The sequence below is a fragment of the Serinus canaria genome, chromosome 23 (assembly GCF_022539315.1).
Source record: "Serinus canaria isolate serCan28SL12 chromosome 23, serCan2020, whole genome shotgun sequence".
In the NCBI taxonomy this organism is placed as follows: Eukaryota; Metazoa; Chordata; class Aves; order Passeriformes; family Fringillidae; genus Serinus; species Serinus canaria.
The window spans coordinates 6082705-6110332 of NC_066336.1; the positions used below are offsets into that span (position 1 = coordinate 6082705).

The 27628-nt window shown below is 61.3% G+C and overlaps 1 protein-coding gene across 1 annotated transcript; it reads right to left on the reverse strand.

Moving 5' to 3' along the window:
* Nucleotides 1-77: 77 nt before the first annotated feature.
* On the reverse strand, nt 78-26533 carry SLC9A1 (solute carrier family 9 member A1). Its single transcript, XM_050983155.1, is given in 15 exon segments — nt 78-439; nt 1063-1135; nt 1436-1537; nt 1933-2047; nt 2153-2326; nt 2743-2813; nt 3156-3245; nt 3467-3669; nt 4106-4323; nt 5541-5791; nt 7232-7692; nt 24984-25187; nt 25190-25240; nt 25243-25367; nt 26427-26533. Coding segments are annotated over 15 exon segments (2568 nt in total). The 3' UTR covers nt 78-116.
* Between the last annotated feature and the right edge of the window lie 1095 nt (nt 26534-27628).

The window sequence follows — 27628 nt, forward strand, 5'->3', positions numbered from 1 at the left end:
TCTCCCCTTCCTGAACCCAGTGTGAAGTGACAAGGAACCAAAACGGAGAGCAAAGAACAAATGAATGAACAGAGAGAGAGAGAGAGAGAAACGATTTGGAGGCTTTGTGCCAGCAGCTACTGCCCCTTGGGGATGAAGGGCTCGCCCTCCTCGGGCTCGGGCCGCGGGCCGGGGTCGCTCAGGCACCGCAGCATCCGCTGGTTGCTGGGGCTGTCGCTGGTCCCCGGGGTGAAGACGTCGTCAGTCCCCGGGGAGGAAGGCTCCTTCACCCGCATCACCAGCCCCTCCTCATCCTCCTCGGGCGAGGGCGGGAGGCCACCGCAGCCCTTGGGCTCCTCGCTCATCAGGTCCACGGACTCGGGGGACTGCGGCGAGGCCGGGTCGATGGTGATGATGGGCAGGTTCTCCGAGTCCTCCTTGGGCTCGTAGGCCAGCGGGTCTGGGAGGCACAGAGGGGTCAGGCAGGGAAGGGGGGGGGCTCAGGGACCCCCGGTGATGCACCCCAGGTGTTTGTCTGGGGCTGGGGTGCCTGGGCTGTCTCGCGGATTTCCAATTCAGCTCCTCCCGATTCCCACACCCCAGCCGGAGCTGGTCCATCGGGAAGGGCGAAGCTGCCCTCTGCTGATCAAGCGCGGGCCCCGCAGCCGTGGCACACCCCGACACCCGACACCCCGTCCCCGGGGCGGGAGGGACGCACAGGACAGGAGGAACCCGGGGTGCCAAAGCAAACGTGCCGCGGACAAACTGGGAATGCAGAGGCAAGAGGTCTTGGGGCTAAGCGCTCCTGATGCCCTCCCCCGAGGAGGGCTGGGAGGGCATGGACAGAGACGTGGCTGCCTGGATGGAGCCAGCTGAGCTCCGGAGGGACTGCCCAACCTGACTTCCCAGGGGAATTGTGCTGGGTGCTTCTGCTCGGAGCAGCAACTCTCTGGGGCTGGGCTGGACGGGTGTGGGGTGGGACAGTGGGGGCTGGAGAGCCACAGGGAGCTGGGGAGGTGCAGGACAGCTCCAAGGGCTCCAGGTGAGGGCAGGGCAGCTCCTCGTGCGGCCCCTCCCACCTACCTGAGCCGATGCGAGCCCGGGACATGGTGGGCGAGTCCACCTTGTGTGCCGGCACCGTCAGGTAGTTGTTCATCTGCAACGGGAGCAAGGCTCCGTCAGCGGGGTGGCCAGGGCAGGAGGGGAACTGGCCACAGGGATGGGCAGGGAACTGGCCACAGGGATGGGCAGGGAGCAGCAGTGGGACGCAGAGCACACGGGCACAGATCCTCCCAGCCACGCTCCAGGGACTTGCTTGGGGCCTGGGGCAATCACAGGACCCCCGAGGCTTGGGGTCACCCTCTGTCATCCCAACCTCAGCCCCCTCCCTGTGCCCTCCCAGGCTGGGAAGCCCCCCTGGCCCCCGTCCTGCCCTGCCCTGGTGTTCCCCCAGCACCTTCTGCTCCAGCTGCCGGGCCTTCTGCCTCCTCAGGAGCATCTGGTTCCAGGCTTCCTCGTAGGGGTCAGCCACCAGCGTGTGCCGGTTGTAGGATCGCAGCTGGGAACAGATCCCGAGAAAAGGAGACAGGTTAAAATCCCACACAGAGAGGGAAAGAGAGGTCACAGCCCCTTTCTTCCTGGAGATGGATGGAACAGCCACCAGTGGGCAGAGCAGTTCCAGGCAGGCTCCTGCTCATCCCTCGCGTGCCACCACAGGATGCCTGATCCCAACCCACCCCGGCCCAACGAGGGTTTAAAGGCTGGGCTCAGCCACTGACCAAATGAGCCTGGCCTCAGACTATCCCAGCACCATCCCAGGAGGAAAAGCCTCCTGGGGAAGAAGAGTCAGGAGCACAGGGCACAGCAGGGCAGGGACAGCAGAGGGCTGGCGGGCAGTGTCCCTGCCCCTCCCAGCGAGGCCAAGGGGACACACGGTGCCAGGGGACACCTCACCCTCTGCCTGGTTTTCTGCAGGTTGGTGCGGAGGATTTTCCGGATCTCCTCCTCCTTGTCCTTGGACAGGGCTGGAAGGACGCGCTCCAGAGGGAGGGTCTGGGGGTTGATGTTCCTGCAGGGACAGGCAGGGTTCAGAGCCACACCCCACGGCCACGCAGCGCCCAAGGGCTGCTTGCCCCGCGGCCAGCAGCAGGGAGCACTCAGGGCAGGGACTCACTGGATGGAGACGGTGGAGACGGCCGAGGGGATCTTGCCGATGCCCCCGCTCTCCACCAGCTCGATGGCCTGCTTCATCTCCATCTTGTGGTAGAAGGCGATGAGCTGGGGCTCCTTGGAGCGCTCCCCCGCGATCAGGCACTTCTTCACGTACTTCTTGTTGAAGCGGTTCAGCCTTCCCAGAGCGGGGCACAGGAGGGGCAGCCACAGCTCAGCCCTGGCCCTGTCCCCTCCCACTCCCCAGGACAGCGCTGCTGGGCTGGCTCCAGTGCCACCAGCACGGCTCAGGCCAGGCTCCCCTCAATCCCTCCCAAGCCAGGGTGTCTCCACAACACCCAGCACCTGCTGGTACCCACTAGGGCTGGCCCTGAGCTCCTGCAGGGACTGGCACTGGCAGCTCCCACCCTGCCATGGACCTGCTGTGGGTGGGGTGGCCAAGGGGTGCAGCCCTGCAGCCCCCCTTGCTCCCAATCCGGGGCCATAATTCCCCATGGGGAGTCTGCATGTGGATATTAAAGCCTGGCACAGAGCTGTGAAACCTTCTGGGCGGTGACTGAAACCCTTCCCCAGCCACCAAACCTCGCCACTCACTTGTCCTTCCAGTGGTGATGCCCATAGTGACCACAGATATCCTCAATCCCTGTCAGAAGGTGATCCAAGAACTGCAAGAGATGGTCCAAGGCGTGAGCAGCTCGGAGGGCTCTTGCCCACCCCCTCCCTCCCTGACACCCACACTGACACCCGGGGAGGGCACTCAGAGTGTGTAAAATGGGGGCTGTGGGTCCAGGATGGGCTCTGGAGGGCAGGATGGACCCACACAGCCGGGCTGGGCTCTACAGGCACGGGGCGGCTGGGTCAGAGCGGGCACTGCACGACACAGGGCAGAGCCCTCGCTCTGCCCCCTTACCCTGGGCTCTGATTTAGGGGCAGGTCCCAGGGACAGAGGGGCAGTGGCAGGAGCAGAGAGGGCAGAGAGGGCTAAGGCGGCCGGAGCAGCGCCGTACCTGCGTGTGGATCTCCTCGTTGATGGAGCGCTTCGTCTCCTGCTTCTTCTTCACAGCCAGCAGATCCACCAGGGGCCGGATGGTCATGCCCTGGGGAGGGGAGGGGAGGGGGTCACCTCTCTGCCCGAGGCACAGTGGTGGGAGTGGGACGGGCTCGGCAAAGCCACCCCGCTGTCGGTGTCACCGTGCAGCCTTTGGGGACGGGGGGCAGTGACAGGGCCAGGGAGGGGGGCTGGGTGTGGGCTCCCCACTCTCCACACGGCCATGAAGAGCCCCCTTCCCTCTGGAAGCACCGCCTGGGTGCCACCAACCTGCACGAAGACGGTGAAGAAGATGACGGTGATGATGGCGGTGAGGAACATGTCCCTCATGCCGAAGTGCTTGTAGTCCAGCAGGTAGCCGAGGGAGAAGGCGATGGCTCCCCGCAGGCCCCCGTAGGCGATGATGAACTGGTCCTTCGGCGTCAGCTTCACGATCCGGAACTTGTTGATGAACCAGGTGAGCACAAGGACACCTGGGGGAGCAGCACAGTCCTGTGTGAAGGGTCAGGGATCCCCTCCAGTCCCAAAGAGCCCACCCTGCAGCCCCTCAGGGCTGTCTGCTCATCTCAGCATCCCTGAGCAGCTTCCACCCCATGGCTGGCACCTCCACGGCCTCAGCCTCATCTCCCCAACACCCACCACCAGCATGGGTGATGCCCGCGGGGGAGCAGTGCCACCCAGGCATCTGCAGCCTCCCCAGCAAGGCAAACCATCACGGTCTGAGGGTTCACCATGAGCCAGATGGCCACTCAAGGCCAGGCTGCACGGGGCTTGGAGCAACCCGCGATGGGGGAGGGTGTCCCTGCCCATGGCAGCTGGAACGAGATGGGCTTTGAGGTCCCTTCCAACCCAAACCATGCCATGACTCTTTTACCACCCCCAGGGCTTTGCCACCACACTGACACTCACCCAACACCCTGGCGATGAGGCAGAAGAAGAGCGTGCTGATGACGAAGGTCCAGTTCCAGTAGTGGTGACCAGCCACGGTGGAGACACCCAGGAAGATGAAGATGAGGGTCTCACTCACACTGCTCCACATCTTGAGGAAATACTTGATGGTGGTGTGGGACTTGTGGGAGATGTTGGCTTCCACATAGGGCCGCATGACCACACCAGCAGCGATGAGCCTGGGGGTGAGGTTGGGGCCCTCAGCAGCCACGGGGACATGGGGACAGCCCCAAGCCCTGGCCCTGCAGCAGCATTTTGTGTTGTGACACCAAACTCGGGGGCAGGACAGGCCTTGTGATGCACCAGCAAATATTCAAGGCCTCCAGAGAAGGCAACACAAGGTTTCTCTTTCCCCTGGCAGGGCAGGAGTGAGCACTGGAGCACAAACCCACGGTGTCCTGAGTGCTCAGCAGGCCCTGCCTGCTCCTGTGTGCCAGGAGAACAGAGCAGGCTGCCAGCACCCCAGGCTCCGTGGGACAGCTCCCCAACCCACTGCCCTGGGGTGCCTCCTTGCATGTGCCAGCCCAAACACAGCCCTGGGCACGCACTGCCCACGCTGGGCCAGCCACAGGACTGCGGTCACACAGCCCCCCAACACAGGACTGGGGTCACACAGCCCCCCCCGACACAGGACTGGGGTCACACAGCCCCCCCAAACACGGGACTGGGGTCACACAGCCCCCCCAACACAGGACTGGGGTCACACAGCTCCCCCAACACAGGACTGGGGTCACACAGCCCCCCAACACAGGACTGGGGTCACACAGACCCCCCAACACAGGACTGGGGTCACACAGCCCCCCCGACACAGGACTGCGGTCACACAGCCCCCCCAAACACGGGACTGGGGTCACACAGCCCCCCCAACACAGGACTGGGGTCACACAGCCCCCCCAACACAGGACTGGGGTCACACAGCTCCCCCAACACAGGACTGGGGTCACACAGCCCCCCAGCACAGGACTGGGGTCACACAGCCCCCCCAGCACAGGACTGGGGTCACACAGCCCCCCCACACAGGACTGTGCTCACAGAGCCCCCCCAACACAGGACTGGGGTCACACAGCCCCCCAGCACAGGACTGGGGTCACACAGCCCCCCAACACAGGACTGGGGTCACACAGCCCCCCCAAACACGGGACTGGGGTCACACAGCCCCCCCAACACAGGACTGGGGTCACACAACCCCCCCAAACACGGGACTGGGGTCACACAGCCCCCCCAAACACGGGACTGGGGTCACACAGCCCCCCCAACACAGGACTGGGGTCACAGAGCCCCCCCAACACAGGACTGGGGTCACACAGTCCCCCCAACACAGGACTGGGGTCACAGCCCCCCCTCGACGCCTCAGGGGCCCTGGGCAGGGGGGCACCCCTCCCCAGTGCCAACTCACGCCATGATGCCCGACAGGTGGAAGAGCTCGGCAGACAGGTAGGCCATGTAGCTGTAGAGGAAGACGAAGAGGGGCTCGATGACGCGGATGTGCGAGGTGAAGCGGGAGGTGAAGGCAGCGATCACCCCGTAGATGACGCCCACCAGGACCCCGCCCAGAGACACCACGAAGAAGCTGAGGAAGCCGAGGATGATGTCGAGGATGGTCACCTGCTCGAAGCTGGCAAACTCCTCAAAGAGGTGGTAGAGGACCTGGCAGGGAGAAAGGAGGGCAGGGCTCAAACTGTCCCTCTGGGAAGGCACAGCCTCACCTGGGAGGAGACCTGCCCAGGGAGGGTGGCACACCTGAGCTGAGCTCTGTCCCTGCTTGGTGACCCCAAGCTGGGTGCTTGACCAAGGCTCACACAAACCCAGCTGCTGGTGCTTTGCTGTGGGGACCAGCTCCCTGTGCTCTGTGCCCACAGGGACACACAAAGATGTGTCTGGGACAGCTGTGGTCTCCAGCTGTGCCAGGAGGGCCTTTGGTCACCAGCCAGAGGCTGTTCCTGTTTTCCCAAGGAGCAGGTCAGGACAGATCCAGGCTGGGGGACTCCTGATTGATGCACGGAGAGAAAAGCCCCCATCTGCCCTGCCCAGCCCAGAGAAGAGCCCAAACCCTTGAGGTGGCTTCTGCAGCTAAGGGAAACCTGAGGGAAAGACTCTGGGCTGTGCTGCCTTCCCCCACCCCCAGACACTGCAGAGATGTTAGAGCACCTGCCAGGATGGGAAACAGGATTTAGGGCATCCTGCAGGAATAGCTGCACTTGCAGGCAGGGAGAGGGCGAGGTGCCAGCTCCTGCCCGCCGGGGCCAGGCCCTGGGTGGGACAGGGGCAGACAAAGGCATTCCCCAGGGATGAGAGTGGGGACACAGACCCTGCAGGCACCCCTCTGCTGAAAAATGGGGGAGAAGTGCCTGGAAAAAGCCCCGTGGTGGGACAGAGTGTTCTTTGTCACCAGGAACCTTGTCAGCAGGGTCTGAGCAGCCAGCTCTGGAATGGACAGCTGGGATATGGGAAAAGAGCCAGGAAAAAGCAGCGGGTTAGGAGTCAGTTTAGAGGTCAGCTCTGCAGAGAGGAGAAGGCCACGCTGACAGCCAAGCCAGCACCTGGACAGTGCTGTCCCCAGGAAAGGGAGCAGGGCTGGCCCCACCTCCCAAAGGTCCCTGCAAAGCTGCTTGCAGTGGGGCTGAGGGGTGACCCGGGGGGGCTGCCAGCCTGCCTTCAGCCCCTCCAGCTCTCCCCTTTGCCACGGCTGATGTGCTGCCCTCCCACCTCCTGGGAGCTGGAGGACAGCACGGGTGACCACGTGAAAGGAGAGAGACGGAGCAGCAGCCACAGGGCAGCTCTGCCTGAGCCAGGGTCAGCCCCTCGTGCTTCCCCTGGCAGGGCAGGCACGGGCACTGCAGCAATTCCAGCCAGGAGAGCAGATTCCCAGGGCCCATGGCACCAAGAGGCTGACTGGGCACGTGCCCTCTGCCTCCCCAGCCCTCCAAGAGAATCACTCCACCTCACCCCCCCTCTGCAGAGTTTGCTTTTAGCTTTGCACCCGGACAAGGTTTGGTCCAAGTGGAGCTGCCAGGAGGCAGCCAGGGCAGGCCCTGCCAGCTGCCACCCCCCCGAGGCTGCCACCCCCCTCCCGGGCAGGGCCCTCACCACGGTGACGGCGTCGTTGAGCAGGGACTCCCCGAAGACCAGGATGTGCAGCAGCTCGTTGATGTGGATCTCCTCGAAGACGGCCAGCACGGCCACGGGGTCCACGGCCGAGATGATGCTGCCGAAGAGCAGGTTGGCCAGCAGGCCGATGTGGTTGAGGCCGGGCCCGCCCAGCTGGCACACGGCGTACATCAGCCCCCCCAGGAAAAAGGCGTTCCAGAGCGTGCCCACCACGGCGAAGATGAGGATGGTGCCCAGGTTCTCGGTGAAGGGGCGCAGGGGCAGGAAGTAGCCGGCATCCAGGATGATGGGGGGCAGGAGGAAGAGGAAGAAGATGTCCGACTTGAGGATGGGGGGCTTCTCACCCACGCCTTTGATGAGCCCCCCGACCAGAAGGCCCACCACGATCAGCAGGCAGCTCTCGGGAACGATGCTGGACACAGAGGGGATCACGTGGAAGCCTGGAGAGAGGAAACACAAATGGCTACAGGAGTGGAGGATGCTGTCTGCAGGGGACACCCCTGCCAGAGCCAGGGGCCAGTGCCCAGCCCTCCCTGCACTCCTCGTGACCCGTCACTCCTTGTGTGCCTCAGTTTCCCCTCCCGCCCTGCTCTGCCAAGTGGAAACTGCAGCTTAACCAGACCGTGGTACTGCTGGCTCAGGCCAGAACCCTGGGAGTCCCAGCAGCAGGTGACAGCCACCCTGGGACACCCCAGTGTCCCTCCCTGGACCCCTGCCCTGCAGCACAGGCAGCTCTCCCCACACGAGCAGCCCCTGCTCCAGCTCTCCCCACGGCAGCACAGGCAGGCACTGGCATTTCCCTCCCATCAGACAGCAGCCTGCCCACCAGTGCCACTGTTCCCAGCGTGCCAGCCCCATCCCCGGGCATCCCTGCACAGGGCACTGTGGGATGGGAGCTGCTGCTTGGTGCATTCCAGGATGCAATTCTCCCTCCCGGAGGTTTTACACGGCTGGTTGCAGCAGGGACAGGATGCATCCTTGGGGTGCCAGGGAACAGGGAACACATTTCCCCCTTTCCCAGTCCCAGCACCACTCCAAAGGCAGGTCCCTGAGCCAGCCCTGACCCACCAGGCACCCCCAGCCGGGCATCTGCCAGCACACCAACACCCACAGAAGGATTTTGGGCTCCCTGGATCTCCTCCCAGGCTTTATAATTATTATTTTGAAGCGAGGCATATTTGTTCCCTGGCAAGGGAAGCAGTTTAAAATGAGGAGCCCTGCCTTGGCATGCCGTGTTCCTCCGCTCCTTCCGGCCGTGCCATCTGCAGCGATTCCACAGCAGATCAAACCCCCCCAAGGAGCCAGATCCCCCCAGCCCGCAGGGACCACCCCTGTGCCAGCTCATCCCTCCTCCACCTGGGCAGGCACCCAGCTCCCACGGGAAAGGCTCTCCCCAAGGAGCACAGCCCCCAGCCCGTGCAGGTCCTGGGGGGAGGATCAGCCCCCAATTCCCCCTGAGCTGCAGGAACAGGCTCCAGCAGGGGCGAGCCCAGAGGATTCACCACCCCAGGAACCATTCCAGCTGCTCCAGAGGGTCCCTGGAGCTGGAGGATGCCGGCTCAGGATGCTGGCAGGAGTCTGGCCCAGCTTTGCCCCCCAGCACCAAGCTCGATGGGCACGAGGGGAGGCAGGAGGAGCTGGCACCACCCCAGCTCTGTCCCAAGGCACCCCAACACCAAGCACCTGCATTCAGGGACTTCCCAGCCTGGCTGCAGCTCCTGATTTACCCCCACGGGATTTTTCCCTGGGATCCCCTGGAGCCCACAGGAGCTCTGAGCACCCCTGGCAGCCCTGGCACGGAGCTGATATTCCCTTTTCCAGGCACGGCTCATGCAAGCCCTGGCACCCCGACCCTTCCAGCACACCGGGCACTTTCTGGCTGGGGTAAGGCTCGAAGCCACGCAGGCAGCGAGAAGCCAACAGCAGATCAGTTTTTGCTTGTTAAGTATGTTCAATCATGAATAAAACACAAACACTGACAATTAAGCATCTCTCACTTCTTCCCCACAGGCCCCAGGATTCCATTAAACTGGAACATTCCTGTGCTGATGGGAATTCAATGGTTTACAGCCTTTTTGTAGGGCCCTAAAAATACACTTACACCGGCTGCATTTTAATTATGCCTTTGATTTCACTGAATCTCAGCCATTTTTTGCTCCCTGCTTGCTCCCTGCAGTATTTTTAGAGCGTTCCAGAGCTCACTGGTACCAATCTGTTGGTGGGAGCCAGCATCCCACTTTGGGATGGGGGTGACTGATGGGAGGGATGAGGGCAGGCAAGGGTGAAGTGCCTGAACTTCCCTCCTGAGGATGAGGAAGGCTGTGGCAGGGTGCTGGGAGATGAGGAAGGCTGTGGCAGGGTGCTGGGAGATGAGGAAGGCTGTGGCAGGGTGCTGGGAGATGAGGATGCCCAGCCACGGGCACATCCAGGGGCAGAGAAAGGGGAATAAGCCTTGATAATGGCTTTAAAGATTATGATTTTGATAATAATAGGAACAATAAAATAATAATAATAATGTAACCCCTGATCCCTAAATCCCCAGCACAGGGCACACACAGCCAGCCAAGGTTCCTCCTTTGGAAAACAAACTCCATGGGAGCAGCTGCCTCTCACCAGCACCAAACACCACCTGAGCCATTAAAAGAGAGACAGCTGGGTCAAACATGAACCCCAGGAGGCTGAGCAAACACGGAAGAGGAAATGCAGGAGATGACAGCTCCTGTGAAAGCAGCTCCTTGCCCAGCAGGGCACACACAGGCACCACTCACAATTCCTGGGCTCAGCAGTTCCCTGGGTCGGGGCAGAAAGGAGCCAGGACAGGAATCCCAGTTTGAACCTCAGACCGAGCACTTGCACATCTGGAGGAAATCCCATCCTTCCAACTAGAGAGATTTCGGGCAGGGAAAGCTGGCTCTGACAGAGTTTGTGCTGCAGCTTCTGAGCGTTTCTGGCCTTTATTTTGGGGTCAGGGGGTTTGCTGGGCGGGGAGGGAGCAGGGAAGGGAGCACAGGGCACAGCTGGAGCGCCCGGCACGCTCACGGTTAAGCCGGATGCTCCTGAGGCTTCACCCCACATTCCAAGCACCCACGCAGGGACAGGCCTGGGAGCCAGGATGCTTCCAGGAGGATCCTGTCAGCCAAGAGGAGGCACGAGAAAGGAGAGTGCTTACACAAGCCCCCCAGCCTGCCCAGGTTTATTGGAGCAGCTGCAGGCTCCAGCAGGCAGGCTGGAGGAATCACTCAATTATTAACCAGGGCTGGGAGCTCTCCCAGCCCCGGGGCTCTGTTCTGGGGGGAGATGAAGGGTCAGTGGGCAGGGGGCAGTGAAGCCCCCTGGAGATGCTCTCTGCAACCCTGGGGACGAGGCTGGGGCTGGTTTGGGCTGCAGGGTGGCTGGAGAGGAGGTGGCTCTGGAAGGAGCAGGCATGCTCAGAAGGGCTGCCCTTCTGAAGGACACTGCAGAGACAGGGCTGGAGGAGACAGCAGTGCCCGAGAGGGACCCCAGAACCCCTGGGAAGGGAAGGGAAGGGAAGGGAAGGGAAGGGAAGGGAAGGGAAGGGAAGGGAAGGGAAGGGAAGGGAAGGGAAGGGAAGGGAAGGGAAGGGAAGGGAAAGGGAAGGGAAGGGAAGGGAAGGGAAGGGACAGGGACGGGGAGTGGAAGGGAAGGGAAGGGGAACGGGAAGGGGGAAGGGAAGGGAGGGAAGGGAAGGGAAGGGAAGGGAAGGAAGGGAACGGGAAGGGAAGGGAAGGGAAGGGAAGGGAAGGGAAGGGAAGGGAAGGGAAGGGAAGGGAAGGGAAGGGAAGGGAAGGGAAGGGAAGGGAAGGGAAGGGAAGGGAAGGGGGGCTGGCTGGGTTCCAGGGTCTGCAGAGCTCCGAGTCCCTGGGATCTGGCTTTCCCACGCTGTGCTTTGGGCAGGTTGAGGATGGGGTAAGACCCCAGCAGGGTTAAAGCCCTGTGAGGATGGTGATGCAGTGACACAATGCTTTGCAACTGGCTCCCAGGGGAAAATCCATCCCAGTTCTCCAGAGTTTGGCTGCAGCTTCTTCCATTTATCCTTCCCCCTCAGAAAAACCACAGTGGATTTCTCTCTTCCCTCGCCTGACCAGCAGCTGCCCAAAGATCAGGCAGGCTCTGCTGACTGCTGTGGCCTCCAGCAGGGATGTCAGGAGGTCCCTGCTGTGCCTCTCCCTTGGGAAATGGAGCCGGATCCCTGCAAACACAGGGAACCAGGAGAACGGCGAGAGCTGCACCAGATGCAAGGGGGAACCTCGAGGGAAGGGGATGAAAACTGAACCTGCAGAAAAGGAATTAAGTAGCTGGTGCTTTACACCTATAAATAGAGCGAGGCCACGGCTGGTGTCACCCTGCCAGGAGAGGGGGTAAAACCACTGCACTTAAATTACACTCACGGCCTCTCACAAGCTCCAACACCGCCACGTGCCCTGAAATTCCAGCCCCACAGAGCTCCAAGCTGGCTCATTCCCACAGCATCCCACTGGCAGGGCACATGTGGGGCCACGACGCAGTCTGGGCTTTCCAAACCCTTTTCTGTTCCACCAGGGAGCAGGCAGGGGTTTAATGCAGGTGCAGGTCACCCCAGTGCTGCCCTGCAGCTCTTTTTGGGTCGGTTTCAGCAGCTTGGGTTGATTTGGGCAACCTTTTAAGTGGCTTCAATGTCCAGAACGGAAAAGCGTTGATTTTCCACCCCAAAAAGCCATTTCCTGGTGAGAAGTTGACTTCTTGTTTTTTGTGTTAAGGCACAGGTACAGAAAGTGCTTCTAAGCAAAACAATTTCCTCCAGAACAAACCAAATGCTTCACTCAAGCCTCATTATTTTGTTGTCGCTAATTAGAAAGCAAAGCCAAGAACCAGGAAGGTAATTAATTTATGCTGCTTTTTGTGAGTCACTGAGTGAATGCAGATCCCACACAAGGGCCACAGAGCCACCCCCCAACCTTGCCGTGGGCACGGTGTGCAAAGCCAGCACGGGCAGAAGGGAAAAACAAAACTTCCAGCCCTGATTTCGGGGTCCCTCCTGCACCCCAAACTCAGTGGGCAAGCCAGGCTGGTGCTCAGGACAGCACCCAGCACTGCCCCACAGCCTCCAGGCATCCTCAGGAGCCAGGATCAGCTTCACCCACGTGGGGTGGGATGAAGCCCTGGGCTGGTCCCCCGGGGTCTGCTGCCCACGGTGCCCAGCACAGCCTGGCTGTGACCCTGCCCAGCTGCATTGCACACAACGTCCCCAAAAGCCACGCTGTCACAGCCCTTAGCCATTAGGAGCCCTTGCCAGACGAGGAAAGCTCTGTTTTATTTCCCCTTGGTGCGACATTGTCACCCCTGTGCCTGCAGACCTTGCTCACCCAGCTGGCCCCACCCTGCAGCCCCCACCTGCCCCTGGTTCTACCCCTCTGTCCCACCCAAAGCAAACAGCCCGGGGACAAAGGAAGGAGCTCTGTGACAGGAGCCCCAGGGCTGCCTGGTACAGCCCCAGCCCCAGGTTTCAGGTGTGTGTGGGAAGGTGACCCGGCTGGACCCTGCCTGCTTTGCTGAAGATAAGAGCAGGGCTGATAGCATCAGGCCAGCCCTGACTCAAGCCTGAAAGCCACAGGACAGAAAGCAGACACTGCCAGGTACCAGCCTGGCAGCTCAGCCAAGCAGCCACAGAGCTGGAGCTGGCTCCACCGAGGAAGGCTGGGGAGAAATGGCTTGGTGGAGCCCCCAGGGAACAGCCCCAGCAGGAGCCTGGCTGGTGCAGCCCCAGGGAAACAACAGATGCTGCCCTGCATGGCTGTGGGAGGAGGGGCTGGTGCAGCAGGGCTGTGATGTCTGACAGCTTCACTGTCCTCCTGCTGCAGCAGGGAAATTCACCCCAAGGATGATGATGATGATGATGATGATGGCACTGCCAGGAAACCCCGAGGCTGTCCTTCCCGTGTAGGGCTGGACCTGGAGATGCAGAAAGGTCCCCAAAAAGCTGAGCAGCCTGGGGACCAAAGGCACCACTGCAGGCTGCAGCAGCCGGAGCCAGGAGCTGCATGCAGATGAGCCCAGCTCCCCAGCTGCCCTGGCACCCTGCAGGAGCAGCACGCTGCCCTGCCATGTCCCACCCCGTGTCCCACCCCATGGAGGGTGCAGGGGCAGCGTGGGGGGGCTGCAGGTGTGCTGGGGCCCCGAGGCAGCGCTGCAGTGCTGCAGAGCAGGAGAGCACACGGGGCTCTGGCTCACGGCAGGCACGCTGATCCCAGCCTGCCAGCAGCGCTGTGCACGCTCACAGAGGAGCTGCTTGCACAGGACATCTCCCCCCCTGCTCTGGCACCCCCATGCCCAGGGCTGTGCCCCTCTCCCCAAACGCCCTGGGACAGCTCTGGGAAGCCTGGTGAGCTTTGGTGTGACCCAAGAGCTGCCTGCAGAGCACACTCTGCTGAGCCTGCAGCCCAGACACCCCTCCAGCCCAGCCTCGCTGCCCCAGCCCTGGGAAGGGCTGGGAGCACCTGGAGCAGCAGCCTCCCTGCAGGAGAAGGTGCCACACACAACCACAACATGCCCTGAGACAATCCAGGACAGAGGCCTTTAGCACAAACACTTGAACACTTTTTTTTTTGAGAGCAGCAAGAGCACGTACCCTGGTTTTATCTTGAAGCACTCACAAGAAATTAACAGATCAATTGGGAGTCTTTTACAGAGCTGGTATTAATTTCCTCCCAGCTGTAAAAAGGAAATGAGAGACAAAAGACATTAAATGGACTTGCCCAAGTCCCCAAGTGAATGGTGTGAGAAGCCAGCAGCTCCCAATTTCCAGTGCTGTGTTTAGATAACGCTTCTCCTTCACACCAGAGGGGAAGGCAAGGACACTCTGCAAGAAAAGCACATATTAAGGAAGACCTAATTGCCACTACAGACTGAGAGACCTTGGCCTGTCACCCCAGGGCTGCAGCATCCCAAGCAGGGAGGACGACACAGAACCAATGAGCAGCCTGGGGAGCTTCAGGGCTTGGTGCCACCACATCTCTAAAACTCCTCTTCCAGGTCCAGCTGTGCCCAGCTGTGCACGGAGCAGCTCTCCTCCCTCTCCCCAGTCTAGAGCTGCCCTGTGACTCCAAACCCAGCCGTGCCCGGTGAGCCTGGGGACCCCAGGGCAGGGTTTGGTGGCCCCGGTAACCCCGACCCCGTGACTGCATTCCTCTAAGGGGCATGTTCCAGAGCCACTCCCAGCCCCAGCTGGGATCACCAAACCTGCTCAGAGCCTCTGGGCAGGCTCCACACAGCGTCCTAGGGCGGGACTGGGACTCCTCACCAGCCCATGGCACTCACCCAGCAGGACATGGCACGGTGGCACTCGGGGACAAACTGCCACCCAGGTTTCTGCTGTGGCTGTTTCAAGGCTCGTTTTGGCTCTTCCCCACCAGCTCTGGATGGGTGCAGCTCACAGCCAGGCCTGCAAGGCTGGGATCTTCCTGGCACAGCTCATTTACCCCGGAAAAGTGTGTTTTCTACAGGGCAGCAGCATCCTCGTCCAGGTTTCTACCTTTCAGAACAGTGACAGCAGCTGGACTTGTGCATTTTGAGGAGGTTTAAGGTCTAGAAAAAGTTCTTCAGCTCCAGGGAAAGGGACAAGGAGCTAAACATAACTCACTCTCACCAGCCACGGTCTTCCCAGATCCCTTCAGCTGCTACAAGGCGCTGGATGCCAGGAATAGCTGGGTTAGGAGGGGTCAGAGCCAGGGGATTTCTGGGACAGAATGCTCCCAGTTAACATCTGCGTGCTGCAGAGGGAACCTTCACGCTGCTGGAGGCAGATGGGTGCTCTGGACAGGAGGGACTCCAGGAGATGCAGAGGGACAGTGCCTGCTCACCCAGAGCACGGCTCCAGTCGCCCTCCCAGCTCCTTACCCTCAAGCACAGCAGACAGCATTTAATTCCCAGTCCCTGCTGACCCTGGGAGCCTTGGGGAGAGTCAAACCCGAGCCAGGCTGAGGTGACCACAGCCAAGCTCCCCAGGCAGAGCGGTGCCCACCGCCCTGCCCAGGAAGGGCAGATTTCCTACCGGGAACACGGGCAGGAAGGACAAACAAAAGCCTTTCAGGAAACAACCTGTTGGTCTCCACTGGGCAGCGGGGAGGAGGTAATTGCAATTAGCACTGATTACTACCGGGCTTTGCAAGCCCAGACAAAGTGAGAGCACTCTCAGCACACGCCAGCAGCGCATCCGGAGCCAGCGCAAGCACCCGGCCACTGTCACCTCCCCCAGCACCAGAGACACCATCCCAGCCCTCCTGCACCAGCCCCAGCCACCAGGCTCCTCACAGCCAGCCCAGCTCCTGGAGCAGCAGCTGACACAGGAGAGGAGCTGTTCCTTCAAACTCAGCCCAGGGACCAAGGCTGCTGTGGGAAAAGCGTTCCCAAGGGAAACTGAGGCACTAAGGGGGCTGGGAACCCCAGCTCTTCTCTTCCCAGGGAAACTGAGGCACTAAGGGGGCTGGGAACCCCAGCTCTTCTCTTCCCAAGGGAAACTGAGGCACTAAGGGGGCTGGGAACACCAGCTCTTCTCTTCCCAAGGGAAACTGAGGCACTAAGGGGGCTGGGAACCCAGCTCTTCTCTTCCCAAGGGAAACTGAGGCACTAAGGGGGCTGGGAACCCCAGCTCTTCTCTTCCCAAGGGAAACCGAGGCACTAAGGGGGCTGGGAACCCCAGCTCTTCCTTCCAAGGGAAACTGAGGCACTAAGGGGCTGGGAACCCCAGCTCTTCCCTTCCAAGGGAAACTGAGGCACTAAGGGGGCTGGGAACACCAGCTCTTCCCTTCCAAGGGAAACTGAGGCACTAAGGGGCTGGGAAACACCAGCTCTTCTCTTCCAAGGGAAACTGAGGCACTAAGGGGGCTGGGAACCCCAGCTCTTCTCTTCCAAGGGAAACTGAGGCACTAAGGGGGCTGGGAACCCCAGCTCTTCTCTTCCCAAGGGAATCCGAGGCACTAAGGGGGCTGGGAACCCCAGCTCTTCCCTTCAGAGGCCTCTGTGTGCTCAGATCTGTGCCCCTGGCGTGTCTGCTGCTGAACCCCCAGCAGCGGGGTGGGAAGCTGCCTTCTCTCCAAACCCCTCATTGAGATTTAGCATGTTGTGACTCCAAAATGCAGAATAAATTCCAGGCACTGGAAATGAACTGCTGCCACGGGGTGTCTGCTCTGCGAGTGAGTGTCTTGCACAAGAGAGGGGAATTATTTCCCCAGCAGCACCCTCTGTTCAGTGGGATTTAAGTGCTGTCCCTGGAGGTCGATTGTATTGCAACTTCCTGGAGATGATTGTGAGTCACTCCCGGGCAGCCCAAGAAAGTGTGTGCGCTGTCTTCTGACTGAAACATACTTTGCATTCTTCAACTTTCCACTCAAAACACCACCCCAACTTCTAACGAGCCTCAGTCGTGCCCTTCTGAGGCAGGCAGCTCTGGGAAGGAGCCCCAGGAGCCTTGGGGTGATGTAACAGCAGATTCCTGCCCTGCCAGAGGTGACACCCACCAGAGGTGACCCCCACCAGAGGTGACACCCACCAGAGGTGACACCCACCAGAAGTGACCCCCACCAGAGGTGACACCCACCAGAGGTGACACTCCACCAGAGGTGACACTCCACCAGAGGTGACACCCACCAGAGGTGACACCCACCAGAGGTGACACTCCAGCAGAGGTGACACCCACCAGAGGTGACACCCACAGGAGGTGACACCCACCAGAGGTGACACCCACCAGAGGTGACCCCCACCAGGCTCATCCTCACTGCTCCCCTCCAAGCAGGGCTCAGCCTTGGTCCTGCTCCTCTGACTAACAGGCACCAACCAGTGTGGGCACGCCCGTTCTGCTGAGTTTTTACTTTGGTTTCCCCCTCCCAGGCAGGAGCAGGTGAGCTCTGCTGCCCCAGGAAAGAGCCAAGGAACAGAGCAGGACAAGGCTGGCACACAGCTGGAAGGCATTGAGAAATCAGAGCTCCATGAGATATCCAACACCAGGGTGGGACCTCACGGAGTGAGAGCAGCAACCACCAGCGCTTCATCACCCCAACCCATGCCCTGCTCCTCTGCTGCTCCCCTGGGAGCTGCCTGGCCCTGCTCTCAGAGCACTGAGGTTTCCACCAAGCAGCTTTGAGCCCCCGTGGGTGAGACAAAGCTGCTGCTGACTCAGGCAGCCCAGTGCAGAGATGAGGTGCATCCCAGCTCCAGCTCCACTCAGCAAGGCTCTGCTTTCACAGAGGATTCCGTGTGGATTTCGGGTTTTATTTGAACAAATTAGGCCTTGGGGACCCAAAAAAAAAAGGGAAAAAAAAAAAAGAAAAGAAACCAAATGTTTACAAGGCAGCTCAGTAATTCACCCCCACTCTGCCTGTCCTCTGTTGGTGCCCACAGCTCCAAGGATGCTGCACAAAGGACCAAGGCCTGCCTGACCCTGGGACAGGCTCAGAGCCCCCACCACCCCTGCACCTACAGCCAGAACCAGGGTTTGCAGGAGGGAAAGGGGAAGGACTGTGTTAAAGAAGTATTAATTTGCAAGTCTAATGAGCATCTGGTTTGTACAAGTGCTGGAGAGATGTCTGTGTGTCTGCACAGGAGGGGCTGCAGTCCCTCTGAGCCACAGCACTGCTGTCACCCCAAGAAGGACCCTCTGCCCTCCACCCCACGAATTCCCACGGGAATCCAGCATCTCTGGGTATCCTGGGCAAGCTGTGGTTGGGCAGTCTGGGAGAAAGGATGTGAACCAAACAGGCCAAGGAGTGACACGTTCTGCTGGCACCCCCCAAACCAGCCCAGACCTGCAGCTCTCGGGGGAGGAACAATTCCATGGCAGCTCCCTGAAAGCCAGGCCAGCACCAGCCTGGGCTCTGGCTGCCACAGGACCTGCAACACCCACACCCCAAATTCCACCCACACCCCAAATTCCACCCACATCCCACATTCCACCCACATCCCAAATTCCACCCTCAGCCTGCGAGGGAGGCCAGCCCATGCCTGACCCCAGCACCAGGTCTCAGGGCCTTTGTTGATGAATGGGATGAAACAAAAGCTTTGGTTCCTGAGGGCCCTGAGCTCCAGAAGCTGCCACAGGTCCCTGCAGGGAGCCAGCCAAGGCTGCCACGGAGTGTGATCCTGCCTTAATGGACACCAGGGCCCACCTGGGAGGAAGGGCTGTGATTGCAGACCTGCTCTGCTTTCCCCACTCCAGCACCATCCCGTTATTTCACAGCAGGAATCTTTCACTCTTCCAACCACAATTAAACTAATGGTTTTCTCAGATCCACGGAGGGAACAGTTGGGATGTTTTTTAGCTCAGACACCAGCAATGGGCAGATCAGGGAGGAAAACATAAATGCTGTGGCTGTTCCTTCTGAGATGGCAAAGCAGGGGAAAAGGGAGCCAGAGCTTGTTTAGATCATCCCCCAACAAGGAAGTGGGAATGCAACAAGTCTGCATTGGAAGAGACTGTTTAAATTCATCACCACCACAATTTACACTTCTCTGGCACCAGCGGCAGCAGCATTTCAAAATCCTTTCTGAGCAGCCCCTGCCCAAGGCCCAGCTCCCCCGAGCAGCTCCCTGGGACAAGTGGGGACCCTGGGGCCATCTCCAGGCTCTCACCACCCCCTGCCTCCACCAGCAGTGATCAGCCAGCTCGTGAGACAAACACTGCCACCAAGAATGACACAGACATTTCCCTCTGGCCCAGCAAGGGAACCCCCATCAGCCAGAGCCGGGATCCAGCAGGAGCAGCCCCTTCCCCCAGCCCAGCACGGCCACCCGTGCCCAGGGAAGCCACACCTGGGGTGGCAGGAGGGCCACAGAGGCAGCCCCAGCACACTTGGAGAGCCACACACACGTATTCCCAACTGGGCAAAGCTCCTGTGGGAATGTCTCCTGGCTGTGCCATTCCCACCCTGGCAGGTGGCACTGGCAGAGGCGGCCCCGTGCCAGTGCCTTTGCTCTGGGGTGTTTCTGCTGTGTCTGAGATCAAGATCCAGCTCTTCCCTCCAGGGCCACCACCACAGCAGGTTTCCTACCCTGCTTATCAACCCACAGGAATCTCAAGCTCCTCAGCTCACAGGGCTCTGTAAGACCTTGGGGTGGCCCCTCCTAAAGCCACGATTTCAGGGCAGGGATGTGGGGCTGATAAAAACGTTTGAAATGCACCCAAGAGTTTTAGCACCCAAGAGTTTTAGCACCCAAGAGTTTTAGCACACAAATCTCGCTGCCAGCCAGCAGCCACCAGCTCCTACAAATGTTTCTCTGGCAATTTTGAAGTTGTCTCTTCTCCTGCAGGCAGAGGAGCCACCCTCCATGCCCTGAGCCTCCGTGGGGCTCCACAACCCCAGCTGCACCCATCAGGTTCTGCCCTTCTTCTCTCAGCTCCTATCACCCACCCACAGGCTCTGGGACCTTCCCTAATCTTGCTGCTCCACAGGCACAGCAGGGCTGGGGACCACTGGTGCTCTCCAAGGCAGTGCCACCGAGCCCGGGCACTGAGCTGGCACGGCGGGCTGAGCTGTGACACCAAACCCCCCCAGGGCACCAGCCTGTCCCCACGGGCTGAGCTGTGACACCAAACCCACCCAGGGCACCAGCCTGTCCCCACCTAACCCAGCCAGCGCAGCTCACTGAGCACAGCTCCATCCCAGCTCGTTTTACACCAGCCCAACACGCTGGGGACACGCTGGGGACAGTCCTGTGAGTGCCAGGCTGGCGCTGGCAGCCGTCTCTCGGTCTGGAGGGGCAGGGAACACCCCAGACATGGCAGAGCTGCCCAGGGGGAAGGAGAGGCACAGCAGTGACTCAGTGACTGCCACAGTGAGCAGCACCCAGTGAGTGAAGGAGCTCAGCTGCAAGCACTGCTCGGGGGACCAGCAGGGTCAGGGTGAGGGACACAGGGATGATGTCCCCCCACCCTGGGTCTGGCTGCTCGTGGGACCATCAGGGTCACAGTGAGGGACACAGGGATGATGTCCCCATGCCCTGGGTCTGACTGCTCGAGGGAGCCAGCAGGGTCAGGGTGAGGGACACAGGGATGATGTCCCCATGCCCTGGGTCTGGCTGCTCGTGGGAGCCAGCAGGGTCACAGTGAGGGACACAGGGATGATGTCCCCATGCCCTGGGTCTGGCTGCTCGGGGGACCAGCAGGGTCACAGTGAGGGACACAGGGATGATGTCCCCATGCCCTGGGTCTGGCTGCTCGTGGGACCCAGCAGGGTCACAGTGAGGGACACAGGGATGATGTCCCCCCACCCTGGGTCTGGCTGCTTGTGGGACCAGCAGGGTCACAGTGAGGCACGGGATGTGTCCCATCCTGGTCTGACTGTCGAGGACCAGCAGGGTCACGGGAGGGACCATGATGATGCCCCCCACCCTGGGTCTGGCTGCTCGTGGGACCAGCAGGGTCCAGGTGAGGACACAGGGATGATGTCCCCACCCCTGGGTCTGGCTGCTCGTGGGACCAGCAGGTCAGGAGTGAGGGACACAGGGATGATGTCCCCATGCCCTGGTCTGGCTGAGCTGAGCTCATCCTCCCCACAGCAGCCCTCGAGGGGGCAAGCCTCCGTGGTGGCTGGAGGGGGTTGATACCACCCTGTGCTGCCCCCACACTCACCCCTGAGCAGGAGCTGGGGCTGGGCAGCACTGGGAGGGGACATGCTGGGACTGTGCCAGACTGACCAAAGGGACACCAAGCAAAGGGTGAAGAGGAAGAGAGGGTGGGCAGCTCTAATTAGGACATTTGCTTTCCGGAGCAGCCACGCTCCTGAAGGCACTTCCCAGGAAGTGGCTGGACATCATCTGCTGATGGGAAGTAGAGAATAAATCTTTTGTTTCCCTTTGTTTCCACACATGACCTTTGCTTTTGCTTTATTAAACTGCCTTTATCTTGATCCATGAGTATTTTTCCATCCCAGTTTCTCCTGCAGAGGAGGGAAGTGCTAGAGCTGCTTGGTGGGCACCAGGAGCCACAGAGTCCTGGAATGGTTTGGGGTGGAAGGGACCTTAAAGCCCCCCCAGTTCCACAGCCCCCACCCCGGGCAGGGACACCTTCCACTGTCCCAGGCTGCTCCCAGCCCTGTCCAACCCGGCCCTGGACACTCCCAGGGATGGGGCAGCCACAGCTGCTCTGAGCAAGCTGTGCCAGGGCCTCACCACCTTCTGAGCACGTTATTTCTTTCTTGTATCTAATCTAAACCTGCCTTCATAAAACCACTTCCCCCTGTCCTGCCACGACAGGCCCTGGTAGGAAGAGTCCCTCCATCTGGGGGAGACGGACTCCCAGAGGAAAGAAGGAAAGGCACCACCCAGCTTTCAGAGCTTCCATTGTAGGTGACTTTCCAGCCAAGGTGAAACACACCCTGCCATCTCCTTGAGCTGGAGGTGGAATGGCCAGGATGCTCCAGGGAGGCTGGGAAGCCATTTGGTGCAGACAGACAGCAGGACATGCCTCAGTGGAAGGTGGCTAAAGGAGAATGACTCTCTGCTTTAGCAGGAAGGGCCAGCACGGGCTTTGGAGGCACAGGCACGCCCCAGCCCTCCTCCAAGGGGGGCAGGAGCTGGTGCTCCCCACCAAGCTCTGCCTGCTGGGCCCCAGCACAGCCGGCAAAGGCACTGCCGACCACATCTGTTATTTACATTCCTGACTCACTCCTTCCCTTTCCACTGAAACCAGGACGAATTTACAGTCCAACCTGAATTCCCCTAACGTCTCTGGGAGCCACGTGAGCTGAGAGGTCAATGCTCAGAGTGAGGAGAGCAGGTTCTCCTGCAGGGAAACCCCTCAGCTTCCCAGCCTCTCCCTGGGTGTGGAGGAGCCCTTATGGTACCCCTGGAAAACCCTGGAGAAGGGCACAGAGAGCTCCTGGCTGGGGTGTTTGGGGAAGGCCTGACCTTCTGCAACAACACAACAGGTTGAGACAAGGTCTGGCTGCAGCCTGCAGCTGCAAAGGCTTCTCCTGGCAAAGTCAGGCCACCACCAGACATGATCTGCACATGGTTGCAGCTGCCCCTCACTGCCTCTTCCCCTACACAGCCTTAAAATATCATGTGAGTATTAAGCAAAGCAGCCAGCACCAGCTTCCCTTCTCCACCGGGATTAACAAAGCAGGAACAGCCCACGCCTGCAGGACACGCTGGGGAGACACAACCCCCTGTGCCCTGCCAGGTGAGGAATCCTCCAGAAACCAGCATCTCTGAGGCATTTCAAAAAACTGCAGCGAGAGGGAAGGGCTCGACTGACACCTTTGATTCCCCAAACAGACTCGCAGTGAGAGCTGCTGGAGAAAGGACAAATCCCCTGGATGGGACAACAGGAGGATGCATTTAGGTCTGAAGAGCTGCCTAAAGCATCAGAGCACAGGGAACTACAACAGGACAGGGCCAGGTTGCATCTCCTGGCCTGGAGCAGAGCCCTGGGAGCACTTCTGAGCTCCTCGACATGGGAGAAGGAGGAAGCACTGCAGACTCCTGTTCCATCCATCAGCTCCCTTCTCCTCCTCCTGGAAATGGGATGCTGCAGCCCCTGTTTGGCGTAGGGAGCCTGGAGCTGTGTGAGCCATCCTGCCCCTCCAGGCTGTGCTGCCAGCAGTGCCCAGCTGTGTAAGAGCTATCTACCCCTGCGTGGAAAAAAGCCTGTTTAGCTGCTGCTGAGCAACAGCCCGTGATCCAGGGCAGGAAAGACGGGGCTGGGATACGGACACAGAGCAGTGAGACCTTTGTGGCTGCTCACAAGCACAGGGAGCTGTACCTGCAGCCTGGGAACTACCTGCCAAGGCAGCAGGAAACACAAAACGCTGGAAAGGAGGCCAAGGAAAAGGGTGTCCCAGGACCGCCCTGCTGCCAAGGCCCTGCCACAGCTGTAGGTAAGCCAAGGTGTGGATTTTGGAGCACCTGCCACCTTTGCCAAACTTGCAGGGCAGCCTCTCCTAAAATACACCCCTCAAAACACGCAGTCTTGCATAATACTTGTAGCATCAAGGACCTGACAGCCGGCAGCCACAACTTTTCCTGCAGCACCGAGAGCCCTGGCTCGGGGCAGGGGCGGCAGGAGCATCCTCCCGCAGCAGAGTGACACCGGGGGCCGCTGTCCCCTCCATCCCCCCGAGCTGCCACTCACCCTGGGGCTCGCCAGGCTTCCCCGTGGCCCCGGCAGGCCCGCGGGCCATTGGCCCCTCCTTTCTCTCTCCAGCTTCCGCACAGAAATTCCTGATTTCAATCACCGCCGGCTCCGGGGCGCGCCGAAGGCGCAGTGCCACAGCGAGGAGCCCTGCGCTGCCCGGGACTGGCACCTTCCAGCCACACGGCCCCGCTCCTTCTGGGCAGCGCCAGCCGGGCACAAACCCCACCTGGCACAGCCCGCCCTGACTGCCTGTCTCCCAGACAAGCCTCCAGTCCCAGGTGTTCCCACTCCTCCGCACGTCAATAAAGCTCTCGGGAGGGGCTGTGCAAATGGGGCTGCTCCTGCCCACGCAGGCTCACAGGGGCTGGAAGGGGATGGGGTTCTTGAGGAGTAGCTGGGCAGGAAGGACCTGAGCTCCTGGGGGTCTCTCAGACCCCTCCGGACCAGGACGGGGTTTACAGTTTACAACAGGAACCAGCTTTAAAAAGCTCCCAAAGCAAGATTTCCCTCAGCAAGCTGGAGCGCCCCATAAGTGAGCGTTACTGAACCACTGATGGCAAGGCAGGAGCAAAACGAAGGAGTGCAGAGCTCCCTTCCTTCCTCACCTGCTCCAAGGCAAACATTTCTCCTGTCCCCCTGGCTGGGACCAGGGCCAGCTCAACCTCTGCACTGCTGGGGACAGCACAGCAGGTTCCATCACGTCACAGGTTTGGGCTAATTCGGCTGGTATTGATCCAGCTGCAGAAGTTTGGAAAACACTTTGTCAACACCCGCCGCCCCGGCAGAGCGATGCTTTGATGCTTTCCCAGAGCGGGGCATCCCAGGCTCAGCCCCGGGGGACTTTTCCAGCCCCGGGGGACTTTTCCAGCCCCGGGCCGCTCTCTTTAATGCGGGAATCTCGGGACGCTTTGCAGCAGAGGCAAAGCCAGCCCGGTCTGCCGCGGAGGGGGAGGAAGGGGAGGCCGAGCACCGGGAGGCTTCTGAGTGACTTCTCCAAGGTTACAAAAAAGCATCTGTGGTTCCGAGAGGAAGTGAGCAAACTGGGTGCTTCCTCCCGAGTGTCAAGGGGAGGAGAGCAAACCTGGTCCGAGCAGGGGTCAGGAGCATCTCCAGGCCGGCTGCCAGGCACGGAGATGAGAAGTCTGCGGGAGTGGAGGGGCCGGGATGCTGCTGTCCACCAGGCCCAGGACAGAGACCCAAGGTCGTGGGGAGAGCAGTGCCCACCCCGGCCAGGCCGGCCTGGGAGCTTTGCGGATGTGCAGCAGATTTTGCCCTGGGATGTCTGGGGTGGTGCCACCCTGGTATGCTCAGAGGGGTCTCTCCCTAGGATGCTCGAAAGGGTCGCTCCTCGGGATGCTCACAGGAGCCACTCCTTGGGACGACTGGGGGCGTCTGTCCCTCCCAGCCGGGGGTCCTGCCCTGGGATGCCCAGGGGGTCCCACCCCGGGATGCTCGGCGGGTCCCTCGAGGCAGATGCTCACGAGGGTCACTCCTCGTGATGCTTGGGGGTCTCTGTCCCATTTGCCCGGGGGTCCCTCCTTCCCCAGGCCACCGGGGCTCCTCCCCAGGCCCTTTCCCACGGAGCCCCCCACAAGGCCGCCCACCTACCCAGCTTCATGAGGCAGGCCAGGAGGATCCAGAGGGAGATCTCGAAGGGGATGCGGACGTGCGTGTAGTCGATGCCGATGACCGGGAAGGCTTTGCGGTGCTTGGCGTGCCCCTCTCCCGAGCCGTTGGCCGGCTGCTCCTTGAGCGGGTGGATCTCCTCGGGGGCGGCGGGCGGCGCGGCGGTGAAGCCGGGCACTTCGCCGCGGGCAGCGGCGCGGGCTGGACCTCGGAGGTGAGCATGGGGTTGGCCTGCAGGACTGCCCGGGCAGCAGCGGCCCAGAAAGCAGCAGCGCCCAGGGCAGGGCGCGCAGGCCGCGGCGCCCATGGCGGCGGGCGGGGGGCGCGGCGGGCGGGGGGCGGCGGGGGCCGCCGCGGCGGCGAGGGCTGGAGCACGCACCCGCCACAGCCCGACGCGGAGCTGGGGCGGCCGCGGCGCCGGGCTAGGCCCACAGAGCGGGGCGGTGGGGGAGGCGGCGGCGGGAGGGACCCGGCGGGGCGGCGCCGGCGGCGGGAGGCGGAGCGGGGCGGGAGCGGGGGAGACGGAGAGGGGAGGGGATGGGATGGGAATGGGATGGGAATGGGGAATGGGGAAGGGGACATGGGAATAGGGATTGGGAATGGGGAATTGGGAATGGGGAATGGGGATGGGAATGGGGAGGGATGGGTGGGATGGGGATGGTTGGAATGGTCGGATGGGAATGGTGGGATGGTTGGAATGGTGCAGATGTGGGTAATGGGGAATGGGAATGGGGAATGGGAATGGGGTATGGGATGGATGGTGGATGGTGTGATGGGATGGGTATGGTGTTGGGGATTGGGTGAATGGGGATGGGTGGATGGGGTCCGGGAGCACAGCGGGCAGTGCGACGGGGAGCGAGGGGAGCGGACAGGGGGAGAGAGGGGAGAACGGGAGCTGGGGGTGCTGATGGGAGAGGCGGGGAAGGGGAAGGGGAAGGGGAAGGGGAGAGCGTGGTAAGGGCCGGAAGGTGGCGCAGGGGAGGGCTGTGGGGCAGAGGGTGCCTCGGCAGCGGATGCTCGCAGGGCGGGCTCGGGGGGAAGCGCAGGAGGGGCTGGGCAGGGAGCGGAGCTGTGCGGGAATCCAAGGCCCCAGAGCACAGGAGCAGAGCGGATCTGCGAGCGGTGTCGGCTGCTCTCGGGGAGCACAGCGGGCTCTGCGCTGTGCCCCGGGGCTGGCACGGACAGGGGTGCCCGGCCACCCTGCGGGGACCGGCCCGGGGCACGGGCACGGCTCCCTGCGCTCTCCTGGGCAGAGCGGGGCAGAGCTGCCTCCTGTGCCTGCTCTGCCTGTCCTCGGTGTGCGGGGCTGGTGGGGGGACAGGGGGTCCTGTGGCCGCTCTCCTGGAGCCCCGTGGGGCGGTGAGCCCGGCTCTGCTCGCCGCTGGGGCCGTGCCTTCTCCCCCCTGACCGCTCGCTCTGACTCACCAGGAAATCTGATAAGGCTCCCGGGAAACCTCCGGAGCAGCCCGGGGAGGTGGCTGGGCACTGCGGCCCGGCTCAGCCACCCTGATTTCTTGGCTCTCCTCCATCATCCTGACTGTCACATGTGTGGGACCAGAGCAGCCCAAACGGGTTTTTACCTGCTGTGCTGCCCAACCCTTAGGTGCCAAGGGGCCTTTTGGTAAAGATGCAGCCCCTAGTTCTTGGGAGAGCTGCATGTGGGGCAGGCATGGGCCCTTTCCATGGCATGGGGCAGCTAAGCCTCGAGCTTTGAGGGTGACGTTTGCTGGTTTGCATCAGTTTCATTCTTGATTTAAGCCTCCCAAAGCGCCAGTGGTCAGAAGGCTGCAGGGAAGGTGGAGGGCAGGAGGGGAGCCTGTGACAGCTGAGGGGTGGAAAATCATCCCCAAACGTGACCCATGGGTTAAAGCAGATCATCAGCCCCAGCAGGAACCCGCTGGGTGTGTCAATTCCTCTTTTCCGTTTGGCTGTGTGCTGGGTACTCAAATTAATCTGTTTTAGCAATTAAGCAAGAAACCCTGAGCATTTCTCCTTCTGAAGGGCTTAGTCATATCTGGGCGAGAAGCTGGAGCTGGTGGTGTTTGGGTTGAGGCAGGACTGTGGGCAAAACCACGGGGGCTGCTTGGCTTCCAGAAGCAGTTCCTGGCAGCTGGGACAGGGACAGAGCAGCCACAACTGGAACCACTGGGTCGGGCTTTGCTCCCTGCTGGCACCGGGACCAGCCGGAGCTGGGGAGGGAATGCTGGCTGTTGGCAGGGGATGCAGCACCCAGGGGGATGCAGCACCCAGGGAATGCAGCAGCCAGGGGGATGCAGCACCCAGGGAATGCAGCAGCCAGGGGGATGCAACAGCCAGGGGGATGCAGCAGCCAGGGGGATGCAGCAGCCAGGGGAGGCAGCACCCAGGGGATGCAGCACCCAGGGGATGCAGCACCCAGGGGATGCAGCACCCAGGGGATGCAGCACCCAGGGGATGCAGCACCCAGGGGATGCAGCACCCAGGGAATGCAGCACCCAGGGGATGCAGCACCCAGGGGAGGCCTCCTGCTGCTCTGGGCTGCACAAGGGCCTGCCAGCCTGCTGACCTGCAGAGATCTGGGGTGGTGCAGGTTCTTGGCCAAGAGGAAATTTCCCTGCTGTGGCCTGAGGGTTTTAACCTGCAAACAA